At 39.4% G+C, this 22,106-nt stretch overlaps 1 protein-coding gene across 1 annotated transcript in view; it reads right to left on the reverse strand.

Annotated features, from left to right (window-relative positions):
- LOC128745856 (homeobox protein homothorax-like) overlaps positions 1-17,044 on the reverse strand; it is a 248,446-nt gene extending 231,402 nt beyond the window's left edge. The window contains exons 1-2 of the mRNA XM_053842927.1: positions 16,921-17,044; positions 15,984-16,082 (exon numbers count right to left, since the gene is read on the reverse strand). Coding sequence (XP_053698902.1) covers positions 15,984-16,082; positions 16,921-17,044 — 223 coding nt within the window. The remainder of the gene's footprint in view (positions 1-15,983; positions 16,083-16,920) is intronic.
- Positions 17,045-22,106: the final 5,062 nt, after the last annotated feature.

The following is a 22,106-nucleotide window of genomic DNA, read 5'->3' on the forward strand; positions in this document are numbered from 1 at the left end:
ATTATGAATTGTGTTCCGAAGACGTGTCGATTTCTATCTCAAAGAGCAAGTAAGACCGTATAACAAAGGTTCCTTTCACCACTAGGTGGATTAAATCGGGGTTTATATAACTAGTTTCAAAAGAACCGAATTGGATTGAGATTCAATAAAACAATATATTCATTGACTTGTTACCGTTTTTGACAGAAATAGTCTGAAACGCAGCGGGATTATTCTTTCCCATCATAGATGATAAAATAAAACTAGAAATCTGTCTGCGTAAAAGTTATAAATTTCATTCTCGCACAATAAAAACTACAAGGTATACAGCCCTAGGGGTTGTACGAAAGGGTGACGTAGGACTATATCAGATCATTGTTAACTGCATTTCTGGCATATGTACTGCTAAAGAATCTGCAGGCAAACGGCAACAAATATCATCGTATCATCACAAAATCCATCCGTGCTATCGTACAGTTCATAAAATCGCCTAAACGTTGAACTCGAAAAAATATTGTTAGAACTTTTTCTAGCAACTTTGAACAGAGCCACGCACAACAATCATCGTTGAGCAAATCAGGTCTAATGATGACAGGAGGCCGCGAGTGACTGAGCTCCGATGTCATTTCTTTAGTCAGATTCTTTATGTACCGCCATCCGGGGTGAGATTGTGCCACGGGGGTGAGATTGTGCCAAAAACCAAAAATGTTTATTTGTGAAAATTTATTATATCTATAGAAACTGGTGACCTAAATTCAAAATGATGATGAACATAATATATTTATTCATAACTTAGAATGGAACACAGATAATATTAGCAAACTATTTAGCCTAAACAGGGTTTCAAAGTTCGCGATCAAAACTACGCGGAAATAACGCTTGTGAAAAATGTCCCGCATAAACCAACCCAAACAAGAAATCGCATTAACTTGCTATCTTGAAGGTATATAAACTAATCATTTACAATGTATTGAAAGGTTATTATGCGTAGGATAAGTTTTGATTACGAAAATAATATTTTTCGAAACTTTGTATTTTTCGAGCTTCACGGGGGTGAGCTTGTGCCAAGCCATAGTAAACGATCCAATTTGTGGATTTCACATACACAACAAAAATACGTCAGCATACACCAGCACACTCACATTCTTTATTATTGAGCACAATATTTTAACAGATTAGATTGCATCATCCATTTTGGAGCAAACAGGATCATAGGTCTGCTAAATAATTTAAACTAATTTTTACCTTTTCTCTGGAAATTTCAGATACTTTGAATAAACACTCTAATATAAGACGAATATATTATACCGTGTATAAACTGCCAGTTTTAAGGAGGGGGAGGGGGGTGGGATATGCCACATGTTCTGCGGCCGCGAGTTCTCGAACGAAGTAATGGTTACTTTTGTTAAATGATCAAATAAGTATGCCCCCTTAGGATACACCCCTTCATATATCTCCCCCTTGTTAACCCTAGAACGCTACTGGCTATATAAAGGCTGTCCATTGACTACGAACTAATTTTTAGTTATTTCAGACCTCTCCGGGTTATTTTCGTTCATACTTTTTATATGATGCGTTGTTTTTGGCCGACCTCCTGCCCCTAATAGTCCACTTAGTTTATAGACGGCCCCATGTGAACTACTTTATACTGATATTTATGTGTATTGTTTATAAACATGCTAATGTTCATTGTTTAGGTTTTTAGCCTAACTTTATGTTTTTGGCACAATGTCACCCCCTAGAAGGGGTGAGATTGTGCCAAAGTTCATGCACTTCCAGTAAAATTAGGTTTCATTGTAACTAAACCAACTCTACGGTAGTTGTTAATTGAACAATTTAGTATATATTGACAGGTTTGAAATCAACTTAGTTCCTTAATTGTGTGTATAATGAGCTAAAGAACAAAAACATATGCTTTTTTGGCACAATCTCGCCCCGTATGACGGTATTGCTATAAGAATCTGTGAGTGCCATTGTATAGGTGAATGTGAGAAGAGAAGAGCGAAATATTCCGATTAAATTTTTCATTGAATGCAATGGTGACTTTGAAAATACGTGGATGGGGGTTCATAAGTACAATGCCTGAAACCATTGAGACATAGAGATATCTTTAAAAAATCACCTGTGTGCATCATAAATATTGAAATAGTAATGAATGACCAGCCCACAGGTTATTATATTAAATACTATTATGCGTAGCTTGACATGTTTCAATAATCTTACTTTAACTAAAAAATAAAAAAACTTCAGTCAGTTACTTCAACTAGCTTGTGGCCTTTAAAAGTGCCATTGGATATAAATAACATTAAGGGGACATCCATAAAGTACGTCACGCTCATAGGGGGAAGGGGGGGTTGACCTAATCGTGACGATTTGTGACGCAGGTGGTGCTGCTTATAGAGACAATGGGATCTTTGCACTAGTCCGTAATTTTCCTGTAATCTAATAATCAGCTGCGAAAACTGTCGATAAAGAAGGGTCAAGTTTTTAAGGACGATTATACCCATGGCTTTGCTTGCTTATTCTTCTGGTATGAACACTCCATTAAGGCTTTACAGAATGTGCTGTGCATCACTGAAGAGCTCCTTCCAATAACAATGTTTCCCCGTGATATTCGTGCTGAAAATCGATGAACATAAACCCATACGGAAGTTCCACGGCTGGTTTTAAGGTTCTTTCGAATAACCTATACTGCCCCTCACTTAAAAGCTCCCTGAAGGAGTGCCATTTGCGGATTATATTTCGTATCTAAGGTAATGTTGAATGATTGCAAAAAAAACGCAAAATGATAAAATCTGTCAGAAAAGTTCTTCCAAGGCGTGTTGCTGCAAGACGTCACCAGGAAGTTCTAATTCTTTCAACTAGATCGGACGAATTTGAGTGAATAGATGTAAAGGATGTGGAAATGCGCGAAACATTAATCGACGACACATCAGCGACTTCTGAAGCATATCCGATCACAGCAAATGATGATCTTCTTCAAAATCCGTGAATGAATGACTTTTAGTTCGAAAATTTTCCTTTTTGTTTACTTGCTGAAGTTCATTTTTGAATTGATTTAAGTGAATTATGTTGATAGCTTAAAATAAAAAGGTTGGAAAGTATAGTTGTGCCATTTGAATGTCCTTCTCTTTTGACATGAAGGGCAACAGGTACGTAAGTTAGCGGCGTCGATTCACTGTCTTTTGCTCCGAGAAGGTTTTACTAGTTTACTTCCACAGCTTATCGCTTGTTACATAGCAGAAAATATGACAGATACGCAACAATCTCTGTTTTATTTGTATGAGAGTCCTTATCCTCCTACCACAGGGGCGAGGGGTCCTAAACGATCATAAAACAAATTCATGCCTCCAAAAACCACCACATGCCAAATTTGGCTCCATTTGCTTAATTAGTACTCGAGTTATGAGGAAATTTATGTTTCACTAGCTGACCCGACAAACTTCGTATTGCCAAAAAATAAACTGTGTTGTACATAAATCGTGGATCTCGGATGACCTTTGCCACAATCTAGAGTTTTGCAAGTTTCTGGGGAGTTCATGGGTGTTTTAATAAACAAATTTTCCTCACAGTAAAGTAGATAACAACTCCCCCGATTGCTTAGCCTGATAAAATAAAGCGGATACAAACCATTTCGCCGAATACCATTTTGCGGAACACCAATTCTCGGTTGACCATAACGCGGAATATAGAGTTTCGCAGAATACCATTTCGCGAAAAAATCGCGGAATGTACCATTTCGCAGAAAATCTTTCGTAGAAAGAACCATTTCGCAGGGGTGACCCAACTGAAGGAAACTAATAGATCTAGGAAAATAAATAAATCTAGATAGAGGTGACCTCTACGGGGTCCTGCCCCCGCAGTGGCCGGCGCTTCCGACGGCAGGTTGCTGGCAACACTCGCGGCCTGTGGCCATTTCGTGCTGAATTATCTAATGTTACTATTGATAGTTTCTGGTGGTCTTGTTATTGATTAATGTTTTATGAAAGAGTCTAAAATTTCTCGAGTTCGATTAGTTTTTGACTTACGTAAAAATTTCTGTCATATCTGTATGAAAGTCCTTATCCCCCTACCACAGGGGTAAGGGGTCTCAAACCACCATTAAAAAAATCCTGCCTCCAAAACCCCCCACATGCCACATTTGGTTTCATTTGCTTGATTAGTTCTCGAGTTATGAGGAAATTTGTATTTCAGTATGTATGTATGTTTGCTCTGCCATAGCTCCGGAACACCTGTACAGATCCTGATCAAACTTGGCATGTATCTTCTTTGATATTACGGGAGCAGCACAGGGTGATTGATATAAGAGGTGGTCAACATCAAACCCTACCAGCACCAACTCATATAGCAATGTACGAAACTTATCGTAAATATCTCTTAACAGACTCGGAATAGTTAATAAAGCCTAATAAAGCACGCACAAGTTGACATTCGATCGTATAAATGATACGTGTAAGCTGGTTTTGCGCATCGAATACGGTTTCCCAAGTAGCGCACCTTTGTCACTTCTGGTTGCTGCAACCTATTTATGACTGAAATCAGTCTTTAATCGGTTACCACAACTAGTTTATAAGAACTGTGCTAGTAGGGTTTGTTGTATACATATCAGTACGTATTTCTCATTCGTAACCTTAATATAGATATGAAAATGCTAGCTGGGAAGGAATGGTACAAATAAGCAAAAAGGGCTCTATTCGTCTAGCGATCGGTCACTCAGCTAGTCACTTTTAATATGATGTAATAATTCTTTATGTGAAAGATTACCTGCATCGTCCTACAATTGCTTAAATCTTTAAATTATTATTTTGAATAAAACTCTTTCTATTAGGACTACTTTTGTTATCCTAAACTGTGGGCCACACTGTTTCAGAAACAAAACAGTAGACGGAGAGTATGTCCTTAAAGCTAGCAATAAAGTGCCTGCTAATTGAAAAATAAATAAAAGCTAAGGAAATGTAGAAAATGTTTTGTGCATTTTTTCGATATAAGAAAATTGTGAAAAAAATTGGAAAACTCTGAGGAACTATACAATGTTTTTGTTATTATGCATGCATTCCAGACCTTTAAATAGTAAAACTTGCTATATATTTTAGGTTCCTGAGATCTTTTGAGCAACAATAACATAAATTCCCTGTAGCATCTTTCAAAATGAATTACTTCTCTATAAACGAATCGATGTAAACAAAATAAATCAAATGATTAGTACGAGGTGCTTTTGTGATTCTTTTCAACATTTAATTAAAATACGATTAACATTCGTACTGCGGATGAACAGATAATTCCTCAGAAAAGGTTTACACCGGTCCAATTTTCACATCGAAATCGAAGCAGGCACGATAATTACTGTTATCTAATGATGGTGAAGAAAATTATACCTGAGAAAGAAAGATACAAGCTATCTACAAAATAGACGTAAGGCTATAATACCTCTGCTATCTCAGCAGACTGTCTGGCGGGATAACAATGGAAGAGCTCTGTCCGTTTGAAGCCATCGGAGTAACCATAAAGAAAAAAGTGTTCAAATCTGTTGATGAGAATAGAGAACTGAATGAGGCTGAACTTTTTATTTCTGTCTCATTTGCCGTGTTGCTCATTCGCATTATATGCCCCATCTATTAATTATAGTAATTAAATGTACCATTTAGGCTAGCAGACAAAAAAATGGATATTGTTGTAAAAAATCATAACGTGCGGATAGTTGGAGTTTTAGAAAGCTAACATGGATAGTTGAAAATGCATGTTTAATAAAATAAAGATGGTAAATTTCACCTTTTAATAATATAAAAGTGTATGCAACCGCCTAGTTAGCTTCGAGGTACGATGCTGGTCTAGCAAGCCAGTCGTCGTATGTTCGAATCTGAACGGTGCTACTAGAGCCTGTAGGTTCGTTGCACTAGTTCCGTAATTATCCTGTACTCTAATAATCGGCTGCGAAGTCTGTCGATAAAGAAAGTCAAGCCTTAAAAATATTTATATTCCAAAGCTTAACTTTTGTCGAGTAATCCAAAAAGTTTTTTTTCTTAATGTTTTGGAATAAAAAGGAATACAATATCCCGTAGTATTGAATGGTCATCACCGTTACCGAGTTCCATTGTTTAATTTTTTAAGACGCACAATAAGCGTTTTCAACTTAGCAATTTCATTTTTCTATTCACATCCGAAAGGGAAAATATTTAAAATTACATAATTGTTGCACTGACTTGATCGCCGCAGGAAAATATTTAAAATTACATAATTGTTGCACTGACTTGATCGCCGCAATTCAAATCGTTTCCTTCTTGTTATCGGCGATTTTCGGTGAACATAATTGCAAATTCAAATGCCAATTTGTCCGTATGTTTCGAGTTATTTACTGGATTCACTCATCATCTGCGGATACTAAAACATTATATTATGCCTCAGCCATATAGGTGTGGTTGTACATTCTTTCGCGATATCTTCCCAAGTTTCATTACTGAATATACTGCGTTTAATTTAGAACATGAACAAAAAATCAATGTCTAAATATGCGCAAAATTAAATCGCATTTTTGTAAGGAAAGCAGACCATCTAACCATTTTTTTGTCTAAACCATTATTAAAACTAATTATTCTTTCTAATTATGCTGAGTAATTTGATCTTTGCAATGGCTTTTGATCAGAAATTTGTTAATTTACGTTACTGATAACGACGTTAACGACTGTTAATGTTAACGTATGCAATATATACCTATAAAGAAGGATTTCTGTCTGTCTGTCTGTCTGTCTGTCTGTCTGTCTGTCTGTCTGTCTGTCTGTCTGTCTGTCTGTCTGTCTGTCTGTCTGTCTGTCTGTCTGTCTGTCTGTCTGTCTGTCTGTCTGTCTGTCTGTCTGTCTGTCTGTCTGTCTGTCTGTCTGTCTGTCTGTCTGTCTGTCTGTCTGTCTGTCTGTCTGTCTGTCTGTCTGTCTGTCTGTCTGTCTGTCTGTCTGTCTGTCTGTCTGTCTGTCTGTCTGTCTGTCTGTCTGTCTGTCTGTCTGTCTGTCTGTCTGTCTGTCTGTCTGTCTGTCTGTCTGTCTGTCTGTCTGTCTGTCTGTCTGTCTGTCTGTCTGTCTGTCTGTCTGTCTGTCTGTCTGTCTGTCTGTCTGTCTGTCTGTCTGTCTGTCTGTCTGTCTGTCTGTCTGTCTGTCTGTCTGTCTGTCTGTCTGTCTGTCTGTCTGTCTGTCTGTCTGTCTGTCTGTCTGTCTGTCTGTCTGTCTGTCTGTCTGTCTGTCTGTCTGTCTGTCTGTCTGTCTGTCTGTCTGTCTGTCTGTCTGTCTGTCTGTCTGTCTGTCTGTCTGTCTGTCTGTCTGTCTGTCTGTCTGTCTGTCTGTCTGTCTGTCTGTCTGTCTGTCTGTCTGTCTGTCTGTCTGTCTGTCTGTCTGTCTGTCTGTCTGTCTGTCTGTCTGTCTGTCTGTCTGTCTGTCTGTCTGTCTGTCTGTCTGTCTGTCTGTCTGTCTGTCTGTCTGTCTGTCTGTCTGTCTGTCTGTCTGTCTGTCTGTCTGTCTGTCTGTCTGTCTGTCTGTCTGTCTGTCTGTCTGTCTGTCTGTCTGTCTGTCTGTCTGTCTGTCTGTCTGTCTGTCTGTCTGTCTGTCTGTCTGTCTGTCTGTCTGTCTGTCTGTCTGTCTGTCTGTCTGTCTGTCTGTCTGTCTGTCTGTCTGTCTGTCTGTCTGTCTGTCTGTCTGTCTGTCTGTCTGTCTGTCTGTCTGTCTGTCTGTCTGTCTGTCTGTCTGTCTGTCTGTCTGTCTGTCTGTCTGTCTGTCTGTCTGTCTGTCTGTCTGTCTGTCTGTCTGTCTGTCTGTCTGTCTGTCTGTCTGTCTGTCTGTCTGTCTGTCTGTCTGTCTGTCTGTCTGTCTGTCTGTCTGTCTGTCTGTCTGTCTGTCTGTCTGTCTGTCTGTCTGTCTGTCTGTCTGTCTGTCTGTCTGTCTGTCTGTCTGTCTGTCTGTCTGTCTGTCTGTCTGTCTGTCTGTCTGTCTGTCTGTCTGTCTGTCTGTCTGTCTGTCTGTCTGTCTGTCTGTCTGTCTGTCTGTCTGTCTGTCTGTCTGTCTGTCTGTCTGTCTGTCTGTCTGTCTGTCTGTCTGTCTGTCTGTCTGTCTGTCTGTCTGTCTGTCTGTCTGTCTGTCTGTCTGTCTGTCTGTCTGTCTGTCTGTCTGTCTGTCTGTCTGTCTGTCTGTCTGTCTGTCTGTCTGTCTGTCTGTCTGTCTGTCTGTCTGTCTGTCTGTCTGTCTGTCTGTCTGTCTGTCTGTCTGTCTGTCTGTCTGTCTGTCTGTCTGTCTGTCTGTCTGTCTGTCTGTCTGTCTGTCTGTCTGTCTGTCTGTCTGTCTGTCTGTCTGTCTGTCTGTCTGTCTGTCTGTCTGTCTGTCTGTCTGTCTGTCTGTCTGTCTGTCTGTCTGTCTGTCTGTCTGTCTGTCTGTCTGTCTGTCTGTCTGTCTGTCTGTCTGTCTGTCTGTCTGTCTGTCTGTCTGTCTGTCTGTCTGTCTGTCTGTCTGTCTGTCTGTCTGTCTGTCTGTCTGTCTGTCTGTCTGTCTGTCTGTCTGTCTGTCTGTCTGTCTGTCTGTCTGTCTGTCTGTCTGTCTGTCTGTCTGTCTGTCTGTCTGTCTGTCTGTCTGTCTGTCTGTCTGTCTGTCTGTCTGTCTGTCTGTCTGTCTGTCTGTCTGTCTGTCTGTCTGTCTGTCTGTCTGTCTGTCTGTCTGTCTGTCTGTCTGTCTGTCTGTCTGTCTGTCTGTCTGTCTGTCTGTCTGTCTGTCTGTCTGTCTGTCTGTCTGTCTGTCTGTCTGTCTGTCTGTCTGTCTGTCTGTCTGTCTGTCTGTCTGTCTGTCTGTCTGTCTGTCTGTCTGTCTGTCTGTCTGTCTGTCTGTCTGTCTGTCTGTCTGTCTGTCTGTCTGTCTGTCTGTCTGTCTGTCTGTCTGTCTGTCTGTCTGTCTGTCTGTCTGTCTGTCTGTCTGTCTGTCTGTCTGTCTGTCTGTCTGTCTGTCTGTCTGTCTGTCTGTCTGTCTGTCTGTCTGTCTGTCTGTCTGTCTGTCTGTCTGTCTGTCTGTCTGTCTGTCTGTCTGTCTGTCTGTCTGTCTGTCTGTCTGTCTGTCTGTCTGTCTGTCTGTCTGTCTGTCTGTCTGTCTGTCTGTCTGTCTGTCTGTCTGTCTGTCTGTCTGTCTGTCTGTCTGTCTGTCTGTCTGTCTGTCTGTCTGTCTGTCTGTCTGTCTGTCTGTCTGTCTGTCTGTCTGTCTGTCTGTCTGTCTGTCTGTCTGTCTGTCTGTCTGTCTGTCTGTCTGTCTGTCTGTCTGTCTGTCTGTCTGTCTGTCTGTCTGTCTGTCTGTCTGTCTGTCTGTCTGTCTGTCTGTCTGTCTGTCTGTCTGTCTGTCTGTCTGTCTGTCTGTCTGTCTGTCTGTCTGTCTGTCTGTCTGTCTGTCTGTCTGTCTGTCTGTCTGTCTGTCTGTCTGTCTGTCTGTCTGTCTGTCTGTCTGTCTGTCTGTCTGTCTGTCTGTCTGTCTGTCTGTCTGTCTGTCTGTCTGTCTGTCTGTCTGTCTGTCTGTCTGTCTGTCTGTCTGTCTGTCTGTCTGTCTGTCTGTCTGTCTGTCTGTCTGTCTGTCTGTCTGTCTGTCTGTCTGTCTGTCTGTCTGTCTGTCTGTCTGTCTGTCTGTCTGTCTGTCTGTCTGTCTGTCTGTCTGTCTGTCTGTCTGTCTGTCTGTCTGTCTGTCTGTCTGTCTGTCTGTCTGTCTGTCTGTCTGTCTGTCTGTCTGTCTGTCTGTCTGTCTGTCTGTCTGTCTGTCTGTCTGTCTGTCTGTCTGTCTGTCTGTCTGTCTGTCTGTCTGTCTGTCTGTCTGTCTGTCTGTCTGTCTGTCTGTCTGTCTGTCTGTCTGTCTGTCTGTCTGTCTGTCTGTCTGTCTGTCTGTCTGTCTGTCTGTCTGTCTGTCTGTCTGTCTGTCTGTCTGTCTGTCTGTCTGTCTGTCTGTCTGTCTGTCTGTCTGTCTGTCTGTCTGTCTGTCTGTCTGTCTGTCTGTCTGTCTGTCTGTCTGTCTGTCTGTCTGTCTGTCTGTCTGTCTGTCTGTCTGTCTGTCTGTCTGTCTGTCTGTCTGTCTGTCTGTCTGTCTGTCTGTCTGTCTGTCTGTCTGTCTGTCTGTCTGTCTGTCTGTCTGTCTGTCTGTCTGTCTGTCTGTCTGTCTGTCTGTCTGTCTGTCTGTCTGTCTGTCTGTCTGTCTGTCTGTCTGTCTGTCTGTCTGTCTGTCTGTCTGTCTGTCTGTCTGTCTGTCTGTCTGTCTGTCTGTCTGTCTGTCTGTCTGTCTGTCTGTCTGTCTGTCTGTCTGTCTGTCTGTCTGTCTGTCTGTCTGTCTGTCTGTCTGTCTGTCTGTCTGTCTGTCTGTCTGTCCGTATGTTCCTTATAGAATCGAAAACTACTGAACCAATCGGCATGAAAATATGCATGTGAAGGTTTTTTGGGGCCAGGAAAGGTTTTAGTGATGGTTAGAAACCCCTCCCCCCACTAAGAGGGGGGGCTCCCATACAAATGAAACACAAATTTCTGCATAACTCGACAACTAATCAAGCAAATAGAACAAAATTTGGCATGTGGGTGTTTTCGGTGACAAGAATTTATTCTATGGTAAATTGAGACCCCTCCCCTCTTTATAAGGGAAATTATAACTCCTCTCCTCTTTAAGAGGGGGGGCTTCCATACAAATTTCCTCATAACTCGAGAACTAATCAAGCAAATGGAACCAAATTTGGCATGTGAAGGTTTTCGAGGGCAAGAATATTTTCTATAGTAAATTAGGACCCCTCCCCACTTTAAGAGGGGGGGCTCCTGTACCAAAGAAACACAATTTTCCTCATAACTCGAGAAGTAATTAAGCGAATGAAACCAAATTTGGCAAGTGGGTGTTTTTGGAGACAAAAATTTTTTTTATGATGAATTGGGACCCCTCTTCGTTTCAGGAGGGGGGGATCCCATACACATGAAATACAAATTTCCTCATAACTGAAGAACTAATCAAGCAAATGGAACAAAATTTGGCATGTGAAAGTTTTCGAGGGCAAGAATATTTTCTATGGTAAATAAAGACCCCTCCCCACTTTAAGAGGGGGGGCTCCTATACAAACGAAATACAAATTTCCTCATAACTCGAGAACTAATCAAGCAAATGGAACCAAATTTGGCACGTGGGTGTTTTTGGAGACAAAATTTTCTTTTATGATGACTTGGGACCCCTCCCCACTTTAGGAAGGGGGGCTCCTATACAAATGAAATGCAAATTTCCTCATAACTCGAGAATTAATCAAGCAAATGGAACCAAATTTGGCACGTGAAAGTTTTCGAGGGCAAGAATATTTTCTATGGTGAATTAGGACCCCTCCCAACTTTAAGAGGGGCGGGGTTCCTATACAAACGAAATACAAATTTCCTCATAACTCGAGAACTAATCAAGCAAATGGAACAAAATTTGGCACGTGGGTGTTTTTGGAGACAAAAATTTTTTCTATGATGAATTGGGACCCCTACCCACTGTAGGAGGGGGGGGGGGCTCCTATACAAATGAAATTCAAATTTCCTTAACTCGAGAACTAATCAAGCAAATAGAACCAAATTTGACATGTAAGTGGTTTTGGACGCAAGATTTTTTTCTATGGTGAATTGAGACCCCTCTCTTCTTTAGAAAGCGAGTTATGGCCCATCTCCTCTTTAAGAGGGTGGGCTTCCATACAAATGAAATGCAAATTTCCTTATAACTTGAGAACTAATCAACCAAATGGAACCAAATTTGGCATGTGGGAGATTTTGGAGTCTTGAATTTATTTTACGATAGTTAGAGACCTCTCACCCCTGTGGTAGGGGGATATGGACTCTCATACAAATAATACAGAAATTTTTGCGAAACTCAAAAACTAATCGAACTCGAGAAATTCGAGACTCTTCCATAAAACATTAGTCAATACAAGACCACAAAAACTATCTACAGTAACACTAGATCATTCAGAACGAGACGGTCGCGAGTGTTGCCGGTGACCCGCCGTCGGAAGCGCCGCCCACTGGGGGGCTTGCAAAACTCGAGATTGTGACAAAGATCATCCGAGATTCATGATTTATGTACAACACAGGTTAATTTGTGGCAATACGAAGTTTGTCGGGTCAGCTAGTCTATACCTATAAAGAAGGATTTCTGTCTGTCTGTCTGTCTGTCCGTATGTTATAGAACTTATAGAATCGAAAACTACTGAACCAATCGGCATGAAAATATGCATGTAGAGGTTTTTTGGGGCCAGGAAAGGTTTTAGTGATGGTTAGAAACCCCTCCCCCCACTAAGAAGGGGGGCTCCCATACAAATGAAACACAAATTTCTGCATAACTCGACAACTAATCAAGCAAATAGAACAAAATTTGGCATGTGGGTGTTTTCGGTGGCAAGAATTTATTCTATGGTAAATTGAGACCCCTCCCCTCTTTATAAGGGGAATTATAACTCCTCTCCTCTTTAAAAGGGGGGGCTTCCAAACAAATTTCCTCATAACTCGAGAACTAATCAAGCAAATGGAACCAAATTTGGCATGTGAAGGTTTTCGAGGGCAAGAATATTTTCTATAGTAAATTAGGACCCCTCCCCACTTTAAGAGGGCGGGCTCCTGTACCAAAGAAACACAACTTTCCTCATAACTCGAGAAATAATTAAGCAAATGGAACCAAATTTAGCATGTGGGTGTTTTTGGAGACAAAAATTATTTCTATGATGAATTGGAACCCCTCCCCGTTTTAGGATGGGGGGATCCTATACACATGAAATTCAAATTTCCTCATAACTGAAGAACTAATCAAGCAAATGAACAAAATTTGGCATGTGAAAGTTTCCGAGGGCAAGAATATTTTCTATGGTAAATAAGGACCCCTTCCCACTTTAAGAGGGGGGGCTCCTATACAAACGAAATACAAATTTCCTCATAACTCGAGAACTAATCAAGCAAATGGAACCAAATTTGGCACGTGGGTGTTTTCGGAGGCAACCATTTTATCTATGATGAATTAGGACCCCTTACCTTTTTAAGAGGGGGGGCTCTCATACAAACGAATTACAAATTTCCTCATAACCCTAGAACTAATCAAGCAAATGGAACCAAATTTATCATGTGGGTGTTTTTGTAGGCAAGAATATTTTCTATGGTATATTTTGTATGGATTTCTCCACTTTAAGAGGGGGGGGGGGCTCCTATACAAATGAAAAACAAATTTCCTCATAACTCGAGAACTAATCAAGCAAATGGAACCAAATTTGACATGTAAGTGGTTTTGGACGCAAGATTTTTTTCTATGGTGAATTGAGACCCCTCTCTTCTTTAGAAAGCGAGTTATGGCCCATCTCCCCTTTAAGAGAGTGGGCTTCCATACAAATGAAATGCAAATTTCCTCTTATCTCGAGAACTAATCAATCGAATGGAACCAAATTTGGTATGTGGGAGTTTTAGATGGCAGAAATTTTTTCTATGGTGAATTACGACCCTTTCCCCTTTTAAGAGGGGAGCTCCCATACAAATGAAATTCAAATTTCCTTATAACTTGAGAACTAATCAAGCAAATGGAACCAAATTTGGCATGTGGGAGATTTTGGAGTCTTGAATTTATTTTACGATAGTTAGAGACCTCTCACCCCTGTGGTAGGGGGATATGGACTCTCATACAAATAAAACAAAAATTTTTACGAAACTCAAAAACTAATCGAACTCGAGAAATTCGAGACTCTTCCATAAAACATTAGTCAATAGAAGACCACAAAAACTATCTATAGTAACACTAGATCATTCAGGACGAGACGGTCGCGAGTGTTGCCGGTGACCCGCCGTCGGAAGCGCCGCCCACTGGGGGGCTTGCAAAACTCTAGATTGTGACAAAGATCATCCGAGATTCATGATTTATGTACAACACAGGTTAATTTGTGGCAATACGAAGTTTGTCGGGTCAGCTAGTCTATACCTATAAAAATGCATTTCTGTCTGTCTGTTGGGATGTTCCTTATAGAATCGAAAACTACTGAACCAATCGGCGTGAAAATTTGCATATAGAGGTTTTTAGGGCCAGGGAAGGTTCTTATGATAGCTAGAGACCCCTTCTATACAAATGAAATACAAATTGCCGCATAACTAGAGAACTAATCAAGCAAATGGAGCCAAATTTGGCATGGGGGGGGGGGTTTGGAGGCAGGAATTTTTTTTATGGTGGTTTGAGACCCCTCACCCCTGTGGTAGGGGGATAAGGACTCTCATACCTCATAACTCAAAAACTAATCGAACTCGAGAAATTTTAGACTCTTTCATAAAACATTAGTTAATAAGGCCATTACAAATATTTTATAAAGTTTTTGTCCTTCCGGTGTTCGACCACTGAAGGGGGGGCGAAAAAAAACAAAGTGAATTTTTTAATCGAGCAAAAAAAACATGGGTTTTAAACAATTTTATTTAAAGTTTAAACGTGAAAACCGAATCTATTCTTGCTTATAATATATACGTTATTATTTTCTATGCAAAAATCTACGAAAAAAAGACAAAAACGAAACAAATTGTTTTAGGACGATTTTCGGAAATTCCATTGTTCGAATTTTCATTTCTGTTTCGTGCTAGAAGCGTTAACTCAACTCGTACACTCATTTTTCGAGTTTTCCAGACTGTAGAGCCCACAGACAATTGATTTTAGAAAAAAAATTGACTCATATCCTACAAATTATTTTTTTGCCCTCCGATTTTTCAAGCCAATTTCCAATGGGAGGGGGACAAAAACTTTAAAATTGATTTGCAATAGCCTAACAAGACCACCAGAAACTATCAATAGTAACATTAGATGATTCAGGGCGAGACGGACACAGGCTGCGAGTGTTGCCGGCGACCTGTCGTTGCAAGCACCGGCCACTGCGGGGGTGCGGGGGGGGGGGGTTGAGGTTGAGGTTGCCCCCCGTAGAGATCACCTCTATCTAGGTTTACTTATTTTCCTAAATCTACTGACCACTATTACTTTTCTTCAGTAGGGTCACCCCTGCGAAATGGTACTTTCTACGAAAAAATTTTCCGTGAAATGGTGCATCCCGCGTAAGGTTTTTCGTGAAATGGTATTCTGCGTAACTCTATACCCAGCTAGCAGCAACTCGCATATCAATGTACGAAAACTATCGTAAATATCTCTTAACACATTCGAAATCGTAACTAAAGCTAGATAAAGTGGGACCAGGGTTGATTTTCTATCGTATATAATGATAATAACTGACATACATACAATTTTCAGCACAAAATCGTATAACAGTACGGAGCAAGTCGCGCTTAATTGGATATTATCGTATATAAATACTTATATAGTCGTAACGCTTAAAGTTATTCGTTATCACGTATATCGCCTTCAAAATTGTACGGATATGCCAATTTTGCGCATCAAATACGATTTCTTAGCATGTATATCTGTACGTAATGCTGACTTTTATCTTTTTAATACATATGAAAATGCTAGTTGGGTATTCCGAGTTATGATCAACCGAGAATTGGTGTTCCGCAAAATGGTATTCGGCGAAATGGTTTGTAATGATGACGAATATTTAAATGCTATCCGCTTTATTTTATCAGGTTAAGCGATGGGAGGAGTTGTTTTCTGCTTTACTGTGACGAAAATTTGTTTATTAAAACACCCATGAACTCCTCAGAAACTTGCAAAACTCGAGATTGTGACAAAGGTCATCTGAGATTCAAGAATTATGTACAACACAGTTTAATTTGTGGCAATCCGAAGTTTGTCGGGTCAGCTAGTGACATATAAAATACTTTCAAATTTATTTTAAATTATATCGTTATCGAATATTTTGGTATTATTGTGAATAACGACATAATATTCAATGAACATTTATGAAAAAAGTTATTAATTGAAAAACACATATATGTATAAGTAAATAATTGGTGTCGCCATTCGATGCAACGTTGGAGTTCTTTTCAAACAGAATGCATCTAAATTTTGAATTTTTAGTTTTTTTAATTCTATAAAAGATTCTATACTCACCAGGACTACCTAGGAAGACTGAGGAATATAGGACCCGCCTGGAAGCGTCCACTCGAGAGTCCGGAGGGGATGACCAGTCTCGCCTTGTACACCATCGAGCTGTAAAAACATTGAAATTTTGTAAAATTGGATTTGAGAAATTGCTATGCTAAGTAATAAATATTGATTCAGAGGCGAATGCCAAAATAGGCAAAGCCTCTATAAAAAAGATAAATAAATAAATAGATAATTAAATAAGTAAGTAATACGGTAAAAAAGCAAAAAATCTCAATTAATTTCAATATAGTCAATATATTACTAAACATGTATACAAAATTTGATTTGCTGCTTTTGAGCAGTTTTTACGTTATTTACATTTGAAAATGCATATTTTTTTAGAAAAAATCCCTATAGCTACGGAACCGAAGGAGATAGCGACTTGATTCCTTCAAACAAAATATGCGTTTTCATTGGATGTGAAGTATGTACTCAGAAGGCAAGATTTGTGAGAAATAAACACGAAAGGAGATTTTAAGAAAAACGGGTTTTTTAGCTCCACTCCATCCAAAAAACTTTAAATTGCTCCATCCTATCAACCATAAGAGATAGGACTTTCATTTCTTTAGCAAAGTAATTCAAAATTTAATATTTTTGAATATTTAATGTTCTTTAACTTTGCTGAACATTCTATTCAGCTAACTTAATGATGGTCACCGTAATGTCAAATACACTAAAAAATGCGGTACCAGTTGAAATAACAAATTTCCTCCGAAGGTACTATATACCTAGGACTAATGGTTTTAGCGTAATTACTTTTGTCCACCTAGATTTTGGTTTCATCCTACGGTGACGTGACGTGACGCAGTAGTTCTCAAACTGAAAAATGACACTCAAAGACTAGTGATGGACTTATCTAAAAATAAATTATAGGCATTTTTTATATAACGCTAGTATTTACAATCGACGCAGGGGACGGTAGAAGAAAGTAACAAAACAAAGGTGGTGATCTGGTGATAGTGTCCAAACAGAATGGGACAAGGTGTGAAGTGTAAAAAGCGGAACATTAGATAAGGGATAGTCATTGAAGCAACGCTAAAGAAGTTGGATACTGTTCCTTTTTATACAAGCTGGGAGATTATAGGTGTTTGGTGGCGCAACTTGTCACAATGGAAGGTGCTTTCAAATATTTTCTAGCAAATCGACGAATGCGGATTAGTGTTGTAAATAATAACCCAGATTAATTCATTCTTATTTTCTGTTTATGCATCCAATGGCCTCCCAGTTGGCCTTGGGGTATGATGCTGGCCTAATAAACCAGTCGTCATATGTTCGAGTTACGACTGGAAGAGGCTGTTAGAGTCAGTAGGACCGTAGCAACTGGCCCTGCAATTGTCCTTGTACTCTAATAGCTGGCTGCGACGTCTGTCGTATAAAAACAGAAGGCCAAGTTTCGATAACGGAATGTAGCACCTAGGCTTTGTTTTTTTGCATCCAATGGCAAATATTTTATGTTTTAAGAGAGTTCCTTAAGCTAATTAATGGATACCATTCGTTTTATACAAATTACTTAAATATGGCTGGGGTAGGGGAATGCCGTTGTGGTTGGGCCGCCTTTTGGCATTCGCCTATATCTCCCGTTTCAAAAGAAATTTCGGAAATCTAAATACATCATTGGAAAGGTCTAAGAATAAGCTATGATTGTTTGAAAAATAATAAAGTTATAGGCATTTACGTGAAGACAAAAAATGTCATAGTCGGGTCATGTAGTACAGGTGGAGCCACCGCAGAAAATCTAAGAAATATGTATTGAAATTCTATATAGAGATATGAAAAGAATGAATTCCGTGAACAACGGCCCATAGAAGTACAAACCCCTTATTTTGAATTACATCTTTGCGAAATTTTTGGCGATCTTGTAAAACGATTATTACTACAATCGCCTTTTCTGAAATGTGCTTCTACAATGATTCTAGGTTTTTATCGTATTAATTTTGCTTTATTTCATCACATTTCACGTGACTGACATTCTCTAGCGACTATTGCGCTTCTGTGCTTAAAATTACGGAGGCCCAACCATGACTATACAAGTGGCCCGATCTTAACAATAAGCGCAGCATTTCGCCTTACCCTACCCAAACTGGATGGGATTTTTCTATAGTTTTCGTGTGGAGTACATCATACTAAATGCATTTTCAAGATTTAAGAGTACAGGACAGTTACGGGGCTAGTGCAACAAGCCTACTGACTCTACCTAGCAGCACCGCCTAGCCGAGATTCGAACATACGACGACTGGTTTGTTAGACCAGCATCGTACCTCGAAGCCAACTGGGCGGCTGTAGTCATAACTATGGTTTAGTATTGAGATATTTTTGTTGACAAACTAGAATATACTTTATTTTAAATCATTTAGTTTAGCAGCTTTAATAATAGTTAGCTAATAATTTCACTTTTTACCTTTACGCTATGTGACTACACTCAAGTACTTTTTTACACGGTTTATTTTTTCGATTACTAAGAACGGGGCAATTTAGGGACCATTCAATTGTTTCTCAATACATTTGGGATCGGTCCGGCATTCATCACGTAGTTTGTAAATGGTCCCTATGGTGCACCGTTGGCATTGTTGAGTAATCGAAAAAAAAACAAACCATGTAAAAAACAGATTTTAGTGTATGTAGAACAAACCGAAAAGCTACATTAACGGGAAATTAGCAATCATTGACTTTTCGTCGGAGAGCCAGTTTCGGAAGCAGTTTTTGGGACCAAAAGCGGGGTTCTGTTTGTAAAAATGTAAAAACTGCATTCTTCTTGCCAATCTGAACACAGCGAATATATTTTTATAAACAGAATTTTTGTTTCAAACAAAAAAACTGCTTTTGAAATTGGCAGAATCGATGACTACTAATTTCACCTTAACTTATTGTGGTCGGTGTCAAGCAGCAAAAAATTCACTGGACCCTAATAAAATTGCTTGAGCGTCACATTAGCTTTAAAGAAGTTATGAAAACTCCTTGAAGTATGTAGAAATTATTTCCAAATAGCTTTAATGCAGTTTTATTGCTATTCTCAGACTTGCTTTAAAATCTTCCGAAGAGTGGGTTACTGTTAGAAGATTGTAGGGACATCCCCTAGTTCTAAGTTCTATTAGCAGTTTTATAAACATGATCTTGAAAAACACTCAAATTGTTACTTGAGATCATCCGCCGGACATGGATTGAAATCTACGATTTTTGGCGATTATGTGAAGTAATGTTTTCATATTTGACTAGTTTTTCTTAAAATGCAGGCCCACCAAGATCAGTGTCATATAATTTGATTCTTAACGAACAAGTTTATTTTATTACATCTTTAAAGTGCGTTTTATGACCACTTTTTTCTTTAGAAGCGTTACAAGTTTGCAGAGGTGGGCACCGCTAATCAGCTAACCGCTAACATTTTAGCTAGCGAGCAGCGCGTTCGCTAAGTTTTAAATGTACTAGCGCTTCTATTAACTTCCGATGAATGTAAGTACTACTAAATAAATTACCTGCCACTAAGTTTTGGAAATATTTTTTGGAAATAGTACAACTAGCCATAAATGAACTATATTTACTCGCGTCGCGAACAGCAGCGACCAGTTTTATCAATTTGCAAAAAATAGCACACTTATTTTTGTTATTTTCAAAAATTAACGGGTAGTAGTTTATTTAGTGGCACTTTAACTTATCGGAGGCTAATGAAAGCGCTAACATATTTAAAATCTAACGAACGCGCTACTCGCTGGCTAACAGGTTAGCGGTTAGCTGATTAGCGGTGCCCACCTCTGCAAGTTTGTAAAAAAAGAAACAAATTATTTCTTTTATCCAAGAATCTAGCGTCCATCTGACAACACAAACACATACATACACACCCACATTTACATCCACATACGAAATGCGCACCTATCTTCCCCAGTGATGACTTTTCTGCAAGAATAGGGAATTATGGGAATACCGAGTTGGTTTTAGAGGTATGGCGTAAGCTTATGCTTTGTGAATTTGATACCGCGAATGCGCGGTGAATGAAAAATAACAAATCAAACTTTTAAAAATACTTTAAAACATATTTAACAGGAAACTAGCAGTCATCAACTTTTCGTAGGAGAGTCCAATTTCGAAAGCAGTTTTTGGGCCCAAAAGCGGGGTTCTGTTTATAAAAATGGATTCACTGCATTTTTGTTGCCAATCTGAACACAGTGAATATATTTTCATGAACAATTTTTTTTCTAACAAAAATAACTGCCTTTGAAATTTGCAGAAACGAATACGACTAATTTCATCTTAAAAGAATTTCATACACACATACACACATGCCTTCTTATATATATATACCCAAAGATACGTCACACATACGCAAAAACACTGCTCTAATTGACGAACTGTGTCGATTTAGGAGTGAGTAAATTTAAGGATTTTGATTAATTTGGCAGTTATTGTCATTGAGCAGAACAGGTGAATAATCCGCTACATGATGGTCGCAGTTTGCTTCTTACGCTTTTAAACAAATTTTCGTCGGTTTTTAGAAAACGTTCACATCAATTTAATGAATTCTTTTTGTCATTCCATTGCCGAAAAGCGTGAAGCATTTTCTCAATTTGTACTTTATTGGTTGCGAAGGAAGTGCTGACTTTTAAACAATTTTCGTTAGGAAATGTTATCGGGGAACGTCTCAGTTTCTGCTGCAAAAAAGATTCAAACTTACAATGTTTATTCTCCTAAGAAAATGAAATTGCATGAACGTCGGCAATGTTGTCGTCATCACTATATCATGACACCACTAAAAGGAGGAGGGATTGATTTAAGGCCCTACCTGCTGCTCAGTAAACATACAGACGTAGATCTTGTCGTCTCTTTTCAGCAACGTTTGAATGTCTCGAAGTGTCCGTTGGTCCGGTCGTACGTCCGTCATCTATTTCTTCATCCCTCCCCGTTCGGCAATGTGTGCGAGTTGGCGTATTGCATGTTTTCCGACCGACTCGAGAGTTGCCTTTTCTTTACCAATATGTTTGGAAAAGAGCAAACAACGTTTACTACCGCCACAAACAGCTGCCTACTGGGAATGCAAGCGCGTTATATCGCACAAGACACCGAGAGAGCAAGAAAATTCTCGCCACTTTAAGAGAGTGTACCGAGCAAAAGCGTAACCTTACATACACTAAGAAAATTCATCGAAATGAAACTTGCGCACAATTGGCTCGGCTTCGCGACGGCGGATATCGGCAACAGTCTTATAGCAGCAACCAGCAACTGTCGTTGAATCTATCTTCGTTTTGCTGTTGTGGAATCCTATAGCTGTCATTGTTTTGTCTTATCCAACACCCAAGGTAACTCCGCACTTCCACTCCTGATGCATCCTGATTACATACTATTACATTAGTACAATTGCAATGAATTTCACTAGTAATTGCAATTTAATCATTTCGCTATGCTTATTCCGAAATGGCCGCAGTGGAGTTCCTAAAGGTGTAGTTGTAAATGCTTTTATGCGTTGAAGATATAATTTTTGTATTCTGTTTTTCTTCGAATTGCCATGTACAACTTGCACCATGACCACCCATCCAATCCCATCGTTTATTTTTTTTTGCATGGCTGATATATTCACCTCAACACAAGAGTCTGGAATTTCTTACTAGCCGGTTTTGCAACGATCGATCGATCTTTTCAAAGGCTGATGTACCACCGGATATACAAATCCGGTTTTTTGGCGTCTCACGCTCACTCGGCTCTCGATTCGGTGCATTGCAGAAATTAATCATATTTAGTTATCATCTATGTGACTAATAAAGACCGCAACATAACATTCGCGGATTTCGCTCTTCAGCACTACATATGTACTTGTTGATGTTGTACACCATTTACTAAAGGACGGTTAGAGTAGACGGCTTTGTGCTAGCATATTAGTTGTGCCGCGTCATATTAGCACTTCGAGCCGCAGTCATTGTGTATTTTATTGCTTGTTTTGAATTTAAAAATAGAGAATAATAGATTCTAAAATTAAAATTAATAGACAGCTTGATTTTTAACTAAAACAGAGTATATTTTTTAAATACACAGTAAGTTTCTATAAAATTAAAATAACATAAATGTATATGTATAGTCATGCCGACTAAGGTTCCAAGCCACCCT

This window comes from Sabethes cyaneus, chromosome 1 (genome assembly GCF_943734655.1).
Source record: "Sabethes cyaneus chromosome 1, idSabCyanKW18_F2, whole genome shotgun sequence".
Lineage (NCBI taxonomy): Eukaryota > Metazoa > Arthropoda > Insecta > Diptera > Culicidae > Sabethes > Sabethes cyaneus.